Genomic DNA, 16,626 nt, shown 5'->3' on the forward strand with positions numbered 1-16,626 from the left:
AGTAAAAGTTCATCTAATGGTTTAGTTGTAGCAACTCTTGAATTTTCTTTTTCTATTGGAAGCATATTTTATCTAGAATAAAAATGTCAAATGAAACAGCGTCTATGAGAGAAATAAAACACAACCGACAACTCATTTTGCAAGCTCTAAATAAGAACACAACAAACTTTTCAAACTATTCTAAGATATCTGAGTCATTGAAAGAAGGAAACTTAAAACTGACGATAAACCCAATGACAGACGAGTTTCTATTTCAAGACAATAAGAACCATACTGTTTGTATAAATCCAACAAAAGGAACTTTAAACGAGAAACCTATAGATGAACTTCTTTTGAAAGCAGATGTTGACAACAAAGCTGACAAAGAGTATGTCATTGAAAAAGTTCAAGAAGAACATGACAGAGCAGATGCAACATATGCAACGAAAGAACATACTCATCCTGAACTAGCGGACAAAACATATGTTGACAATAAAATGTCAAGTGAAGTGACAAGAGCTGAAAACGAATATTCTAAAAAGACTCATATACATACCATTGCAAATATTACAAACTTACAAGAAACCTTAAACAGGAAAAGTGACGTTGGACATACACATTCTATATCTGAAATAACAGACTTAAACGTTAGCCTTGAAAAGAAAGCTGACAAAACATATGTCAACAGTGAGTTAGAGGAGAAGGTAGATAGGGGTTGTATGGCTAGTGCGTTAGTGAAGAAGGCAGATAAGGAATATGTGGATGAAAAAGACAATGAAATTAAAGAAAGGGTTGAATGGTATAATGAACGGACATCGAAGATTTTAGAAGGTAAAGCCAATACAGGGTGGGTTTCAGGATGTTTAGACCTTAAAGCGGATAAGAACCATACACATACCATTGCAAATATTACAAACTTACAAGAAACCTTAAACAGGAAAAGTGACGTTGGACATACACACGATTTCTTCGCAACTGTTGGTATAGAAAATATTGCAGGAACGGTTGAAGAACCTGATGGAACTGGTGGGGATGTATTAAATTGGAAACCTCCTAACTTTCCACAAGGTTTAACATCGGAGGATGACATAACAACGATGAGACATTAAATGTAGAAATGTCTATGTCATGGAGGATGAAAACAAAGTTAAATTCACTGCTCAAGATTTATATGATAAAAAAGCTGACAAAACATATGTTAACGATGAGTTAGATAAAAAAGCTGACAAAACATATGTTAACGATGAGTTAGATAAAAAAGCTGACAAAACAGAGCTTCAAACGTTAAAGACAGAAATACTTCAAACATATCCTATAGGTTCTATTTATACGTCAATGAACTCTACCAGACCAGAAGTAGTACTTGGTTTTGGAACTTGGACTCAAATAGTCGACAGGTTTTTGTATTGTGCAAACTCTTCAAAGGAAACAGGTGGAAGTAAAACGATTTCAGGTGCAAATTTACCTGCGCACAGTCACTACATAAATTTAAGTACATCTGAAGCAGGTTTGCATAGTCATAGATTTTGGGATTGGTCAGGAATGACAAAAGGTAAAGGATATGATGTTAAAGAGGACGTTAAGTTTGCTATAAATTGTTACTGGAGTAACACTGAGGTAGGAGGAAGCCATACACATCGCGTTTCAGGTATACGCAAACAACGGGACAGAGTAAAGACTACATGCCACCTTACATGACAGTTTACGCATGGTATAGAAATGCTTAGTCGTCATTTTCAACTTCTTTAGCATATTCGTCAGGAGTTGTCTTATATTTGTTAGGAACTGTCTTTGAAAGTATACCACCTTGAACTTTGACAAGTTTGAAACGAGGTCTGACAATAGTAGTTTTATCTTCTGCTTGCAGTCTGTACATTTTGCCATGTTTGCCTAAAACTTCATAATATTCTCTTGTATACTTTCTTCTATTTTTACGAACACGAATGCGAGTACCTGTCGAGTTCCCATTGTTGTCATAGTCAATAGTATTTTCATATGGGTCGCGTTTAGGTATTTCTATTTTTACTTTGTCACCTTTCTTAAGTTTGAAGCCTGGCATTCTTTCTTGTTTGTCTCTTTTGACTAAACTATTAAATATATAGTCTTTCTCTAAGTCGGGGTTGTTTTTCATTTCTTCGGGGGAGTGGTTTCCCAAACCTTTTTGTTTACGGCTATTGTAAATATTTAAAACTTGTCTCATCTTTGCCATGGAGAAGTGTCTATATTTGTCGTCATATGACATTTCATCTACCTCACCACCTTGTGGTTGTTTAAGTCTCTTAAGATTTTTATACAACTGTCAATGACACCAAGAGCAGAATGGTTTTGGTCGACAATGAAATATTGGTTTACATTTTTTGAACGCAGATAGTTTTTAATATCGTCTGATTTGAAAGAACTTTCACAGTCAGATGTCAGTTTTGTTGGATGGTATTTGTCAACGAATATTGTCAAAGCAGTTTTCACATCTAAAATATTTTTGGACTGTAATGGTATGGCTTCACAGTATCTTGTGTTTTGACCGACAAATATTAGCCAGTATGGTGGTCCATCTTCTCTATACCTCGGAATGTTTTCCAAGATATCCATAAACCAAGCATTTGGTGTTGAACTAAAGATTTTTATCATGAGTGCTTTCTTTGTTGCTTTAGAAACATAGGGGTCCTTGTTTGGATTCGTCATTTTTTACCCTATAAGAAATGGGTTTATTTGGCGCATTAGCAGGAGTTGCATCCAGATTTTTGCCCGCAGTGGGAACAATAGCCAGAGGTGCATTTGGAATTGGAAGGAAGATTTTGAGTACATTAGGTATACTTAAAGAGAAAGCACAACCTATTATACAAACTGTACAGAAAGGTTGGGAGGTAGCACGAGATGCAGCAAATCTTATTCCAAATCCTGAAACAAGAGGAAAAGTTCAAGGATGGATGGACAATGTAGGAAGACAAGCAGGAAACTACTATAACAAAGCAAATGACTACTATAACCAAGCAGGGCACTATATGGACCAAGGTGAAAGATTCTTTAACAGAGGATATAACCATGCACAACAGTGGGTAAACAACAACCAACCGCAACCGCCTCAAACGTGGGGAATGTAAATTTTTTTACTGAGATGAAATGAACAATACAGCATTGAGACAAATGGGTTCAAGATGGATTTGTCGCTTCCAGCAGTTACACAACCACGTGTTTGTCAAGTTCTTCCTATACCTCAGGAAGTTTTAGACCGACTTAAAAAACCTAAACAACCAGTTGAAAACAAACCAAACTAAAATTTTTTACTGAGATGAAATGACCGAAGAAGTTGAAACGGTAGATTTGACACCACAAACAAAAAGTTCAGAACCATTGTCAAAACCTGTCAAAGAACTTACAGATGAAGAGAAAAATTCAATAATAGAAAGTGCCAGGTCTGGAAATACAAACCCTAACTACAAAGTCACTTTTCATAGAAATGGAACGGCTAGTATCTCAAAAAAGAAACAGACTCTCACAAATAAAATATTGAAGTCTGAAGGAGCTTTCGAGACAACAGATGGAAAAGTTTACTTCACTGACCAACAGTTCATTATAGAACATCTCATTGACTTAGAGTCGAAATATTCTAAACTTTACAACAAACACAAAAAGTTGAAAGGAAAACAAAAACAAATGGCATATGATATTTATGAAGATGTTGACGACACAACCATACCTGCAAGTGAGGTAAAGTCAGAGGAACCGAAAAGTGACGAAAAACCGATAGAAGAAGGGAAGCCAAAAACTGAAGATAAACCAAAACCAAAGGTTAGTTTCCAAACTAAACCAAGTCAACCTTCATTAGCTGGTATGGGTTGGCGTCAAAGACTTATGGCAGCAGGCGGTTATGTAAAGTAAAGAAAAAAATATTTTTTTATTTTTATAAAAATGCCCCCATATAGAATGGATAGAAAATCTGCTAGAATAAAAGCAGAGTTAGAAAGATATGGTTGGAAAGTTTCAAAGAATTTTAAATATAGGAAGGGAAGACCCATAAAAGTCTATGACAAATTGTCTGGTCTTCGCTATGAAATGGACTTGGAAACAGCACGCGCAAATTATCCAAACAGACTAGAGAGGTTAGAAGAAGAACGTCTTATGGACATGCCTTTCGATGTTAGTGAACCTCAAGTTGAAGGACACGACGGCTTTGCCAGATTCTACTGGAAACATGACGAACAATTGCATCCTTTGAGAAGGAAAAAAGGAAAAGGTGAAGACGCACATGCTCCCATGGAAAGAACAAGATATGCATATGAAAAGTATCGTGAAGTTAGAAGTCAAATTACATCTGGTCGAACCTTTACAGTAAACTTTGACGAAGGAAAGAACAAAGAAGGCTTCATGGGAGTACTTGCTGCCATACAAGACGGAAATAAGAAAGGATACAATCTCAGACTAACCGTAACAGATTTGGATGGTCACATTTACTATGCACATGGCAATGTCACAACAGCTGCAATGCTTCTTGACGCTTTCAAGACTACAAAGAGAGAACAAATGGTTGACTCCGACTCAGACATTTTGAATGCAATTGAAGGAATTGCAAGTGTAAAATTTGAATGGTACCAACCTAACCCTCAAGCAGTCAGACAACATGCTGGATACTTCCCGTTCATAAATAAGTCTGACATTGACTTGACAAGGTATGGAATTTACAATTCAATTGAAACAATTGTCAATGAACCTTGTATTCTTACATGTCTCAGGAACTCTGGTCTTGTTACAGATGAGAAGATGAAGTATCTTGAGTCATGTGTGAAGACAAGGTACATTCTCAGAGGTCAATTGGCAAAAGTTGCACCGTTGGCAAATGTCAATATCCGAGTCAACATACCTACAGCTAAAGGTTCTTCACATGACGACTATGTTGTTGACAAAGACTTACCATGGTTGAAGATTGTAATTGTCCACAACCACTTCATGTTGAACGAAAGTCTTACAAACCCATTGTTCGGAAAAGGCAAGTGCAACATTGTCAGAGCTGTAAACATTCTTTTCGAGAAAGGTTTGTTGGAACCAATTCCAGATGACAAGCTGACAGAAACTTTTGTACCAAAAGACGAAACAAACTTTTCATTGTTAGCAAGACCAAAAGTTGTTCCAGACAAAGTTATAGCACAAAAGAAGTACACTGTTCCAAAAGGAGTTGGATTGTTCGGATACCAACCTGAACCAGAAGAACTTCCAATGAGGTTGCAAGAACTTCAAGATGCTATAAACAAACTTCCATTGAGACATCCAATTGACGTCAAATTGTATTGGAGAGCATCTGAGTTAGGTCAGAAGGTTTTATATGAAACAGGTTGCTTCGACGATGTTTATGAGATAGCAGGCGAAGTTTCTCAGAAGATAAGAGACTCACTTGAATTTCCACGAACTGGACCCATTGGTTGCGACAAGTTCGACTCAGATGAAAAGATATACTATGTCGACCTTAACGCTGCGTACATGAGGTTCGTCCAATATATCCCGACTGGAATTCCAAACGAAGACGGTGAGTTCCCAGGAAGGAACTATACAGTTGGAAAAGTCATACAACAACTGTATGATATTAGGAAAGCTTCAAACCCCAAACTTGCAATGACACTCAAATTGCTTATGAATTCGACATGGGGATATTCCATTAAGAAACCTCAAGATGAAGAGTAAACACTATGAGAAGGTCGACAACTTTGTTGAAAGGTTCTCCCTTTTGTTTTGAAGTACGAATTCACTCAAGGTCAAGTGGCTTAGTAACCACAGTAAAACCTATTGTCGAACATTGGTCTTACCCTCAGTTCGCAAAGGCAGTCCTTGACAACTACAACAAATTCTTCTCCGAAGTCAAATCCAAAGTGAAGGTTTACTATGAGAACATTGACGCACTCATGACGAACGAAGAAGGTATAACAAACTCATTGAAATGGGAATGGTCGGTGAAAAGATGGGTCAATTCAAATTGGACAAAATTTTCACCGAAGTTCATGTCCTCTCCAAGCGTAAGTACTGGGGCATACTTGAAGACGGCACAGAAATAAAACATTGCATGAATAAAAAATTTTTATTCGAATTTGAATCGGACAGGTCGAGTTACACCATTCTTGGTCTCAAACTCATATATAACCTGTTTGTTTGTATTTTCGTCGACTATGGCACGAGACACGAACATTGACCAAACGGACAAAAAGTGTCATTTCAGATGGTCCCGCAGCCAATCGCATTCGAGCACTTCGAAGAAGCCTTACGTTCCAAGGGAGAGGGTGTCTGGTGCAAGGCAGAGGTCATGAGACTCTACGAGCAGTACATCCTCAATGCCTGGGAGGACAAATCGTCCTTGGATTGGCAATTCTACCAACTCCTCTGGGACGACCTCCTACGCAACTGGGATGACGAAAGAGTCCAATTCAGAGGTCGGGAGCTAATTGTCCAAATTACCCTTAATTTAACCCACTTAATGAACTAAACACCTAAATTTACTCGGGGTTTCCCCCTAAAATAAAATTTTTTTACTCTTAGAACCACTCGAGGTTCTCCTTACGGTTGTTGAGCTTGTCACCGTCAATGTGTCTGACCTTCGTCTCTTGTTGGATTTGGAACCCATTGAATTGCGACAAGCTTGCCCATGGAGATTGAACCGTAATTCCGAAGGGTAAGGTTCAAGTGTCCCAAGTTGTTGAGGAACTGGGGTAAGAACCTTGCCGGTCTCCTTGTTGCGGATTTGGTATGGGTAGGGTTGGGAAATTTCGTAAGTGTCATCGGCAACAAGGGTTGCCCAAACTTCCTCTTCTTCGTGTTTCTCTTCTTCCTCTTCTTCCTCTTCTCTTCTTCGTGTTTCTCTTCTTCCTCGACAATTCCTTCTTCAATTCTGTGTTCACGAATACGGTGTTGCAGTTCTGTCCTTTCCGAGTACCTTCCAGATGGCGTCTATCTCTTCGAAGAAACGGTAGATGAGTCTGGCAAGGTCTCGGTTCTCTCTCTCGTAAATGCGCAAGGTTTCCGTCAAATCATTCAGGCATTTCTCATTGGAAGCTTGGTTCATGAGGACATCGGCTTTGAGCTTGGTCATCTCTTCCATAAGACTACTTTGGAGAGTCTGAACGGTGTTTGTCAGATGAGCTTTCAAATTCAAAATTTGAATTTGAACTGGGCGCTTGTCTGGCAACATTGAAAGGACATCTGCCATTGTGTTCGGCTTCGGTGCTTGTTCGGACATCGAAAAAATGAAGTGGTTTGAGAATGACGGTTTTACTTCAAAAAGCTTGTTATGACGGTTAAGTCATACAACAAGTTTAAAATAATATCTTGTTCTTCTTCTGAACGTTTGTTGTCTCTTCCGATAAAAGTTTCGAACATGAGAACCAAAAAACGTTTTTTGAGATTGCGGAAGAGTTCAGGCAAACGTTCATATTCTGGATATGTTGGGAGCAGTTCGAAACATCTGAGCTGACTTTCGGACAAAATTGGGACAATGTCAGAAAATTCATCTTTGGTCGGACTGCTTGAAGGTAAGTCCCTTACATGTAAGTAGCTCTGGTAAAGTCTTCTCATTTCTGCTAACTTTTGGAGTATAGCTTCGTAGTTTAGAAGTTTTAATTTTAATTGTCTTATTCCACTCTTTACTTCTAAACGGTAACTATCCATGAGGTCAAGAGTAGCTTTGGTAGCTTTAAGTGGAGCTATCTGTTCCTTGACTTGTGCAATTTTGGTTGCAATTGTGGTTTGAGCTCCTTCAAGTTCGCCGTCTATGTCGTTCTCAACACCTTCAACCATAGCTTGAAACTCTTCATCGGTCCATTGAGTTTGGTGTGGGACGAATTTAACTTGCTTCATTCAAAAAAGAAAAAAAAATGTTTTTACTCAAAGCGTGCCATATAGATGGCTATAAGAAACTTACCAGAAGGCTTCTTCTTCACATGAGTCTTCGGCAACTTGAGAGTTCTTGTTGGAGTTGGGTCTGGAATTTCAATTCTCTCTCGAGCGCAACAACAGATGTCAGAATAACATTCCCCACTGTCTTTCTTGCCACCATAAATTGTGTATTGACCGAACTTGCATTTGCAGGAAGACCGGTCAATACAAGGTTCACAGTTGAAATAGTTGTACACAAACCTGTTGAGTACGAGTGTGAGTAAAAACATAAAAAAAGTGAAGTTAAAATGAGATGTTTACTGAATTGGTTGGATGTCGCCTTCTGAGGTTATGAAGAACGGCTGTCCAGAGTAGTGAAGTAGTGCTCTGAGAATTTGTGTAATTCGTGGAATTGGGCTCTCACGATATGGAAGTAGTATCCAAGGACGTTTCATGAAGAACTTCAAGAGGGCTTCTTTCTTCACATCCTTAATATCATCGAATGCAGTGCCTTCTGGAACTTGAATTGCAACACCTGTTTCAATTTCCAACTTTAAGACACTATTCTTGGACAACCAGAAGCCAATGGACTTGCTTGGTTTGCACTTGCTGAGATATTCCTTCACGGTTTCATTTACCTCAATTAGATAAATTGCTTCGTCTAAGGGGTCAAGCTCCATACTGAGTCAGTACAATATTGTACTTTTTCAAGACAATGTTGTACTTTTTCAAGACAATGTTGTACTTTTTCAAGACAATGTTGTACTTTTTCAAGACAATGTTGTACTTTTTCAGTACAATGTTGTACTTTTTCAGTACAATGTTGTACTTTTTCAGTACAATGTCTCTCAAATTTGAGTACGGCTGTACTTTTTCAGAACAAGTCTTGAACTTTTTCAGAACAATGTTGTACTTTTTCAGAACAATGTTGTACTTTTTCAAGACAATGTTGTACTTTTTCAAGACAATGTTGTACTTTTTCAAGACAATATTGTACTTTTTCAAGACAATATTGTACTTTTTCAAGACAATATTATATTGTTTCAGAACAAAGACGGTTAAGACACAAACGAATGTCCGACGTCCCACCTACTGAACCCGTTCCACAGCCAGAAGAACAGCATGCTCCAGCACCACAACAGGTTCCACCTCCACAAGGCTCCCCACAGCAACCTCAGTTCCAACAAGGACCTCCGAATTACTACCAATTTCCACCTCAAGGTTACTACCCACCACAAGGCTTTCCAAACTACCCACCACAAGGCTTTCCAAACTACCCTCCTCAACCCATGCCTTACTTCCCTAACCCTTGGATGTTCATGTCAAACCCTCCACCCCAATTCAAATTCCAATCTCAGTCCAAGAGAGACCAAGAGTTCGAAGAAGGTCTGAACCGTTTACGCAAAGAGTATGCCACAGCCCCTATGGAAGAAGACAGGCTTTCAGTCTCTTCCCTCAAATCGACCGATTCGACTCGTACCACAGATTCGGTTCGTGACCGTGAAGACTACCTCAAGCAGTCTGAGAGACTCTTCATCCTACAACCATTTACAACTGGAGCTCTCAAGAACATGCGCAATTACGAAGGTCAGACACCAGCTGGAGACCGCAAAACAGACGTACTCGCAAGAGCAGTCCAACTGGTCAAGACAAAGACTGAGATAGTTGACTTCATTCTTGCAGCTTGCCCATACAAGTAAAAAAATAAACAATTACGAGTTAAACTTTTTACTCTTTCTTTTCTGAGTTGTTTAGAGCTGGTTTCTCTTGTAGGAACCTTTCGTACTCTTCCATGGTCATGTAATTGCGAATTTGGTACGCAATTCCAGGTTCGTTGTTTTTGAACCTTACGTATGTAACGCTTCCATCCTCCTCAGGGAAGTAAGCTGCTAACATCTGACCAAGTTTTCTCGGTGGCTCGGAGCTCATAAAAATGTCACTTTTTAAAACGTTAAGTTTTTAGTCTTATTTTACCCTTTGTTTACCCTTTGTTTGTCAAGGTAGTATTGGAGTGCAATTTCTCCAAATTCTCTGTGTCGGAGTTCTTCAGCATTTTCCAAGGTGTACCTGGAGAACTCATAGAAGTTGTCAAGAACATACTGCCATGCTGCTCTTCTGAGTTCGTCGGTATTTTGGAAGTGTTGCACCTTCGAGTCTTCTGACATGAAAAAATGACACTTTTTCAGCAAAAATATATTTTAGGGTAGAAGGTTAGATATACCCTCTTTTCTACCCTCTTTTCTACCCTCTTGAATTTGTCATGAGTTTTCCCGAAATAAAAAATAAAGTTGGTTTTTTTAAAAAAATATTTTTTTATTTTTATTGTAAGAACATGTTAGCAACAACAGCACCAAACTCTTTAGTCATGAACCCAACTTCAATGTTAGTAGAGATGAAAAGCTTCATTCCTTCTTCATATACTTTCGAAACAACAATCCAGAAGATAAAGCAAGAACTTCTCCAAGGAGATTTAGATTGCACTGCGAAAGATGAAACAAATGAACAGTATCTTTATGAAATGCAGGATATTATTGACCATCTACCTAAACTTCCTGAAATACAACAACAAAAGCTTACTATTCCAGAATTCGATGAAATAGAAGTCGGACTGACTGACTCAGTAGAAATAAAGAAGTTCATACGAAAGGTAAACTATGAGTTTCTAGGATTTCATTGCAACCACAAAGTCATGGACAAAGATTGCGACATGGTATATAAGAACATCTCTGACATATATAAATCTGGGGAGTTTAAGACCTACGACAACTTTGTTTCGTTAGTTGCAAAATGTGTATGGCAGATAAGAGATAAAGATAGAAGAGGTAAGGTATGGAATGAACAGATAAAACCCGCAACTTTTGAGTTAAAGAGAGCAATTGACGCCTTAGTCATACTAGCAGGTAAGATTTCAATGTACAATGCTAAAATGAACCCACAATGTTCTAAATGTAAAGCAGCAATGAGGAAATATAACTACTCCGTCAAAGAGATAGAACGTATGCGAAACGACTATGCTGACTTAAAGAAAGAAGTAGAGAAACCAGCAGAAGATAAAATGGACATGTTGACATTTCTGAACAAAAACTATCCAACAGCTGACGATTTCCTTCTTTCAGATGTCAAGAAGAAATATAAAGAAACTTTCGGCATTGTGAAAACATTCGATGTACTGACAGAAGAAATAGAAGCTACGAAATTGTTTAGAATTTCACGAATTCACAATGTTTACCATGTAAAACGCTTATAAAATAACTGGGGTAGAAAAGAGGGTAGAAAAGAGGGTATATCTAACCTTCTACCCTAAAATATATTTTTATTGAATTCAGCACAAAATTCTGAGTAAAATAATTTTTAGGGCATGTGTCAAACCGTTGAGTTTTCACAAAATTTTAAAAATAACGTTTACCATGTAAAACGTTTATAAAATAACTGGGGTAGAAAAGAGGGTAGATATCGGGTTAGATATACCCATCTACCCTAAACATTTATTTTTTATTGACTTTTTACAATTTGAACTTTGTTCGCGTAGATGTGAATTCTGAAAGAAGTATGAGGGTCTTGTATGACTTTGTACTTCTCCCATAGTTCATGTCTGTCAAACTTACCTGCCATGGACTCTTTCATAAGTTCCATGAAATCGTCTTCGGACAATCCAGGGAAAAGTATGATATCAGTAAGTATTCTTTTAACATCCTTACTTAAACTCTTTGCTGTCTGTACACAAATGACAACTGAGATGTTAAAGTGTCTGAGCTTCTTAAGAATTCGACACATGTCTTGTTCTCTGTTCTTTAACAAAGGATGAGAAGCAAAGTCATCTAAATAAGAAGACATCTATGAGGGTAAGTCTTCCAATCGTAAGATTGCAATTTCTTCGAAATGTATTCTATCTCTTTCTGTTTGTTTCTGAAGTGTTTCTTCTCTAATATTCTCTGCATTTCCTCATTTGGGTCTTTAAACTTCGAATTGACATACTCATTTATAGCATTGTACTTCAAAACTCTTCTTTGGTACTTCTTTATCCAATCTAACAACTCAGAGTCTTTTATACATACTAACTTAGACTTCTTTATAATATCTTTGAACGAATTGACGGTTTGGTCAAATTGACCAGAAGTACTACAAATGACTACTAACTCATAGAATGGGTTCTTCTCATCTAGTTCTTGTTGTTGTGCAGCCATTTTAAGATAAGTGAAAGTCTTACCCGACCCAGGTGGTGCAATTAGACCTGTTATACCATTCTGAGCAAATAAGAACTTGTCATGTATGGGTTTTATCTGAGCATTTTCTAACTTCCTCTTGTTCTTGTTTAAAACATTCTCAAATTTCTTGTCAATGTCAGCAAACTTTTTTTCTAACATATTTTTAGAAAAATTAAAAATTTTTATTTTTAGAAAATGTCTAGCGATTTCGCTATCTATATTCGAGACAAACTTTTCGACTCAAAACATCTGTCGACCATAAAATCTTACATAGTGTAAACAAGAAAGGTGAATTTGTTCTAAAGTTCTGTTTCTGGGAATATGACAAGAACCATAAAACATTACAGAGAGTCTTAAAATTTGTCAATGACAGACTTGTTGACAGAGATGACGCCGATTGGAAAGATGAAGTCCAACAAAAGTTCTTAGAATGCAAAGAAGACACATGCGCTGTTCTTGAAGATGAAATAGAAAACAGAATAGAAGAGCTATTAAAGGACAAAGAACTTTTACATAAATATGGTTCGAAATTTGACATAACTCCACCAGAAAAGAAGAAGAAGAGAAAAGAAAGAAAAGAAAGTAGAAAAAGAAAGTAGAAGAAGAAGAGAGAAAGAACCTGAACCAGTTCCAGAGAAAAAGAAATTTGACATGTAAAAATAAAATTTTATTTTTAGAACATTTCTGGGTCAATGTCAATGTTCTCTTCCTCTTTAGGAGCAAACACTGGCTTAGACTCTAAAATCTTTTTACCCAATTTACCTTGAACTTCAACTATCTTAGACTCATAATATTCATAGTCGTCTGCTTTCTTTGGTTCATAAGGTATAACAAGTTTGTATGCTTTGCCTTCTTTAAGGTTTGAGAACCTTCTGTCAAAATTTTCTTTGACTGCTAACAAACCTTCTATGTCTAAGTCTTCAAATTTCGCACCATTTTTAGTCACAATAGCAAACTTAACTGGTTCGATGTTCCAAACTTTGTCAAATGTAGACTTTTCAAAATGGTAGAAGTAAACATTCAAATAAGCGAATGGGTCTAGTTCTTCTTTGACTTCTGTCATGTACTTATTTACTGAAATAATTTCGTCATCTTTTCTATCGGATAAAAAAATATTTTTTTAAATTTACTCATAAAAATTTTTCTTTGTATATACGCCGTTCTGAAGTCTAAAAGATTTTTGACATTTGCCAAGAATGTTCGTTTAGACGCTGTCATATAACCATACTCTTGACAATATTGTTTATATGAATCGTACAATGACCTTTCATCTAAACACTCAAAGTTAGTTCATCTATAAACAGTTCATATACACTCTTGTTTGCTTCTAACAATGTTTGTCTTTCTTCGGTATGGAATTTGTCTTGGATTGAACTTTGAAATATCTAATGTCATGAAATATGAGAACAAGTGGTTGTAAAAGTTAGGTGTCAAAGTTTCTGCTAAGTCGTCAAAATATTCTGTATCTTGCATATGAGAATCTGACGTTTGACAACTACATATCTTCTGTCAGAACTTTCTAACTTCATCGGAACGGCGTGTTGAAACCATAATGAAATTTGCAACATTTCACAAACTCTTTGGTCTTTATTTTTCTTTCAACAACTCCAACTTTGTCTGTTATAAGACTCTTCAAAGCATCCGAGTTCAAAACTTTTGTTGTATCTATACTTTGAAGTTCGTTACATACTATAAGTTTCATATTCTAATTGAGGAGTTAAACTTGCCACAGATGTTTCTAAGTTTGTCATATTCGGGTTCGAATAGCCCTCTAACAGTTTGCACAAGATATCTGTAAAGAATGTGTTCTTACCTGTTCCTTGTTTTCCAATTTAATGAGAGCAGTTTCATTTTTAGCACTTGGATGTTGTAAGATGTTTGCAAAACCAACATAAAGATATACTCATAGACTCTTTCGTTTCCATTGCATATAATTTCTTTGACATGGTCTAACCAAGCTTCTATAATTTTTCTTTCCATTTCTACTTGTTCGTATTTATATCCAGTGAAGATAGAATAGAAGTTTGGAGAAGGTGTATAGAACTTTATACCTCGAACTGAAAAATCTTCTAACTTTGACAATAAGATATCCCAAGCATCTAACATCTTCATTCCAACTTGTACAACTTTTATTTTCTTAAGTTTCTGTCTACATTCTTGTTCTGAAACTATGTTGCTCTTGGTTTGTTAAAGACAACATCCCATTTTTCATAACATAACATTCTGGGCAGAGTCGACATAAAGACTAAACGTTTCAAATTCTCGACTGCTTTGTTATAGTCTCTAAATGGACACATTATTTCTGAACGCTTTGGAAGTCATAAAAATCTGAAACGTCTATTCTGTACATTTTTATAAAAATAAAAAAAATATTTTTTTATTCTTGACTTTGTTGTTGCATTTGTTCCATTTGTTGCATTGTTGTTCTTGAGCTATTTGTTGTTGAAGTTGTTCTTGTAGTACAATACTTTCACCAGTTGCATCTTCCAATTCGAAACTTTCTGCCGTCATTGACAATACATAGGACATAAAAGTTTTACAGGAACAAAAGTTTGCGTCAACTAAGGTTAAGTTTATGTTTGCTAAGTGTTTGAGTTTATAAAGCTGAAACTCTGCATTCGAATGAACAATAGGCAAACCAGCAGAGAAAGTGTTGTTTATACGCATGATATCTTTTGGTCATAGTAGTTTCTGTCAACATTCGAATAGCACTTTGAACCTAAGTTTGAAACAATATATAAAATAGGTGTGCTTAATGTCAATGGAATAGACATTCCTGTATGACACCTTTTCCTGTTATAGGAAATTGTTGGTAGTAAAAACCAGAAATAAGTTTTGTATTATAGCTCATATTGTTTATAGTAAACTCAGTCGGACATCCAAACATAATGAAACCTGCTCTAGTTGCAGCACATGTTACACCCGTCCTTAAAGTATTAAATAAGTCAACAAAACCTGTTGTGGTATATCTGATAAGTATCTTCAAAGGAGTATTTTTTACCATTCACAACAATAAAATCTTCTGTGTCAAAAGCAAAACAGGCTTTAGTCGTCATTGTGTTTAAGGTTAGTTTACAATATCGTCCTTGAGGACTTTTGTAAGTTTGTTGTTATAGAATTATATGACTCAGGTTTTTAGTCGTAATAGTATAAACCACTATGTCTTCTGCCATTTACTTAGCAAATAAATTTTAATGAAATGTTGGTTCGTCAAATATTTTTATGACGTCTGGGAAACTATATTTTAAGTTCAACGTTTCACCTCCTTTCATAACGTATATCTTGTCAATGACATTATATGAAACACCACAGCAACTAACGTCGGGTCTATTTCTTTGATGTTTATATCGTCTGCCTCTTCAAAAGTTTCAATAGTTCTTTCAAAATTTCATGAGGTGCGATGACATATGAGTTCACTTTTACAGGGTTGTGTTCGACCAAGTTTAACATTATACCTAAAGCTTGACAAATCTTCTCCTGAGTTTTAAGTTTGTCTTTCAGTTGTTTGTAGTCATTTCGAATATCTGCAACAGAACTTAAGTCTCTGCTAACTTCAGGATATGTTGGTTGTTCTTTACAGGAACTATTGTTATACCATCTTCGTCTTCGTATGGTTTCCCCACTTCAACATCTTTCTTTGACATTGACAACAACACTTTGACTGTTTGTTGAGTTGGTGAATTTAACTTCACATCTGCCACCGCCATTAAAACCTTTTGAAACACTCACGCTTCTATTTTTCGGAAATGACATTTTACTTAGAATAAAAAGATGGACGTATTCGGATATCTCTTCGAATTGAAGCAGAACAAAGTTTACACACACAAACAATACAAATACATTGACAGAATAGTTCTTTATACACAACAATGGAAATGTTATAGAATAGCAGGTCTTTGCTGAACCAAAATATTTTCATAAAGCAAAGAAGTTGGTATAACTGAAATGGTGAAAGTTCTTGAAGCAGACAAAAATATAACTTCAAAACTTACAGATATTTCTAAAGGTAAGTTTATAATACAATATTATGTCAAAACTGGCGTACTGTCAATATTTGACGGAGAGAAGTCAGTTCAAGAACAACTTACTGACCTGCTGCCAAAATCTGCTCGATGGAAGCTGTCGTTATGCCAATCTGAGGAGCCCCAGCAGTTTTCATCGAACGAATCTTCAAAAGAGCATCTTCCGTGAAAAGTGCTATTGGTTTTGTAAACTTCATTGCTCTCAGTTCATATGGACCGTCTCTGTCACCAGTAATTGTATTTGTACAGTACCAACAGTTGAAATACCACCCATAAAGTCTTCTGAGTCAGCAAATGGAATGCCAAGCCAAAAGTTTGAACGGTCTCCATTTGTATATGGAGTTTTTTGACCTCCTGTATGAGTCCATACTTTCACATATGGCATAATAGAACTTTGCATTTCAGGGTTAATGGTTGTTGTGAAGTTGTTGTTAAAGTTCATAGCATCTAATGTCAAGTTGTATGACCTCATATCCTCAACTGTAGAATATTCTTCTCTTGGATAATATTTGCCATCTATGTTTATATGATATTTAATAACCAGGGTTGTAGAAACAAGAATAGTCATT

The 16,626-nt window shown here is 36.5% G+C and overlaps 11 protein-coding genes and 3 pseudogenes across 14 annotated transcripts, besides 1 other annotated feature; 7 read left to right on the forward strand and 7 right to left on the reverse strand.

Annotated features, from left to right (window-relative positions):
• Positions 1–518: 518 nt before the first annotated feature.
• Positions 519–16,626: part of a mobile genetic element that runs on past the window's edge.
• TVAGG3_0541480 lies at positions 1,703–2,661 on the reverse strand (annotated as a pseudogene). The gene has a single exon. A coding segment is annotated over exon 1 (959 nt).
• TVAGG3_0541490 (uncharacterized protein) lies at positions 2,679–3,080 on the forward strand (the record flags this gene model as incomplete). Its single annotated transcript, XM_051237914.1, has 1 exon — positions 2,679–3,080. One exon carries the CDS (start codon positions 2,679–2,681, stop codon positions 3,078–3,080), a length of 402 nt encoding a protein of 133 aa, XP_051095738.1.
• TVAGG3_0541500 (phage tail repeat-like family) lies at positions 3,274–3,858 on the forward strand (the record flags this gene model as incomplete). The annotated part of the gene is made up of 1 exon (XM_051237915.1): positions 3,274–3,858. One exon carries the CDS (start codon positions 3,274–3,276, stop codon positions 3,856–3,858), a length of 585 nt encoding a protein of 194 aa, XP_051095739.1.
• TVAGG3_0541510 (uncharacterized protein) lies at positions 3,904–4,461 on the forward strand (the record flags this gene model as incomplete). Its single annotated transcript, XM_051237916.1, has 1 exon — positions 3,904–4,461. A coding segment is annotated over one exon (558 nt), but the record flags the coding sequence as incomplete, so codon positions are not given.
• On the forward strand, positions 4,501–5,460 carry TVAGG3_0541520 (uncharacterized protein; the record flags this gene model as incomplete). The annotated part of the gene is made up of 1 exon (XM_051237917.1): positions 4,501–5,460. A coding segment is annotated over one exon (960 nt), but the record flags the coding sequence as incomplete, so codon positions are not given.
• TVAGG3_0541530 (uncharacterized protein) lies at positions 6,182–6,445 on the forward strand (the record flags this gene model as incomplete). Its single annotated transcript, XM_051237918.1, has 1 exon — positions 6,182–6,445. One exon carries the CDS (start codon positions 6,182–6,184, stop codon positions 6,443–6,445), a length of 264 nt encoding a protein of 87 aa, XP_051095742.1.
• TVAGG3_0541540 lies at positions 6,495–7,195 on the reverse strand (annotated as a pseudogene). Its single transcript has one exon. A coding segment is annotated over exon 1 (701 nt).
• Positions 7,228–7,812, reverse strand: TVAGG3_0541550 (uncharacterized protein; the record flags this gene model as incomplete). Its single annotated transcript, XM_051237919.1, has 1 exon — positions 7,228–7,812. The coding sequence occupies one exon, from the start codon at positions 7,810–7,812 to the stop codon at positions 7,228–7,230; it is 585 nt and encodes a 194-aa protein (XP_051095743.1).
• TVAGG3_0541560 (uncharacterized protein) lies at positions 8,212–8,510 on the reverse strand (the record flags this gene model as incomplete). The annotated part of the gene is made up of 1 exon (XM_051237920.1): positions 8,212–8,510. A coding segment is annotated over one exon (299 nt), but the record flags the coding sequence as incomplete, so codon positions are not given.
• On the forward strand, positions 8,904–9,530 carry TVAGG3_0541570 (uncharacterized protein; the record flags this gene model as incomplete). Its single annotated transcript, XM_051237921.1, has 1 exon — positions 8,904–9,530. One exon carries the CDS (start codon positions 8,904–8,906, stop codon positions 9,528–9,530), a length of 627 nt encoding a protein of 208 aa, XP_051095745.1.
• TVAGG3_0541580 (uncharacterized protein) lies at positions 9,559–9,759 on the reverse strand (the record flags this gene model as incomplete). Its single annotated transcript, XM_051237922.1, has 1 exon — positions 9,559–9,759. The coding sequence occupies one exon, from the start codon at positions 9,757–9,759 to the stop codon at positions 9,559–9,561; it is 201 nt and encodes a 66-aa protein (XP_051095746.1).
• TVAGG3_0541590 (organellar and viral DNA polymerase type B) lies at positions 10,163–10,769 on the forward strand (the record flags this gene model as incomplete). Its single annotated transcript, XM_051237923.1, has 1 exon — positions 10,163–10,769. A coding segment is annotated over one exon (607 nt), but the record flags the coding sequence as incomplete, so codon positions are not given.
• TVAGG3_0541600 lies at positions 11,334–12,194 on the reverse strand (annotated as a pseudogene). Its single transcript has one exon. A coding segment is annotated over exon 1 (861 nt).
• On the reverse strand, positions 12,709–13,089 carry TVAGG3_0541610 (protein of unknown function, DUF4108 family; the record flags this gene model as incomplete). Its single annotated transcript, XM_051237924.1, has 1 exon — positions 12,709–13,089. A coding segment is annotated over one exon (381 nt), but the record flags the coding sequence as incomplete, so codon positions are not given.

This window comes from Trichomonas vaginalis, chromosome II, assembly GCF_026262505.1.
Source record: "Trichomonas vaginalis G3 chromosome II, whole genome shotgun sequence".
NCBI lineage: Eukaryota > Parabasalia > Trichomonadida > Trichomonadidae > Trichomonas > Trichomonas vaginalis.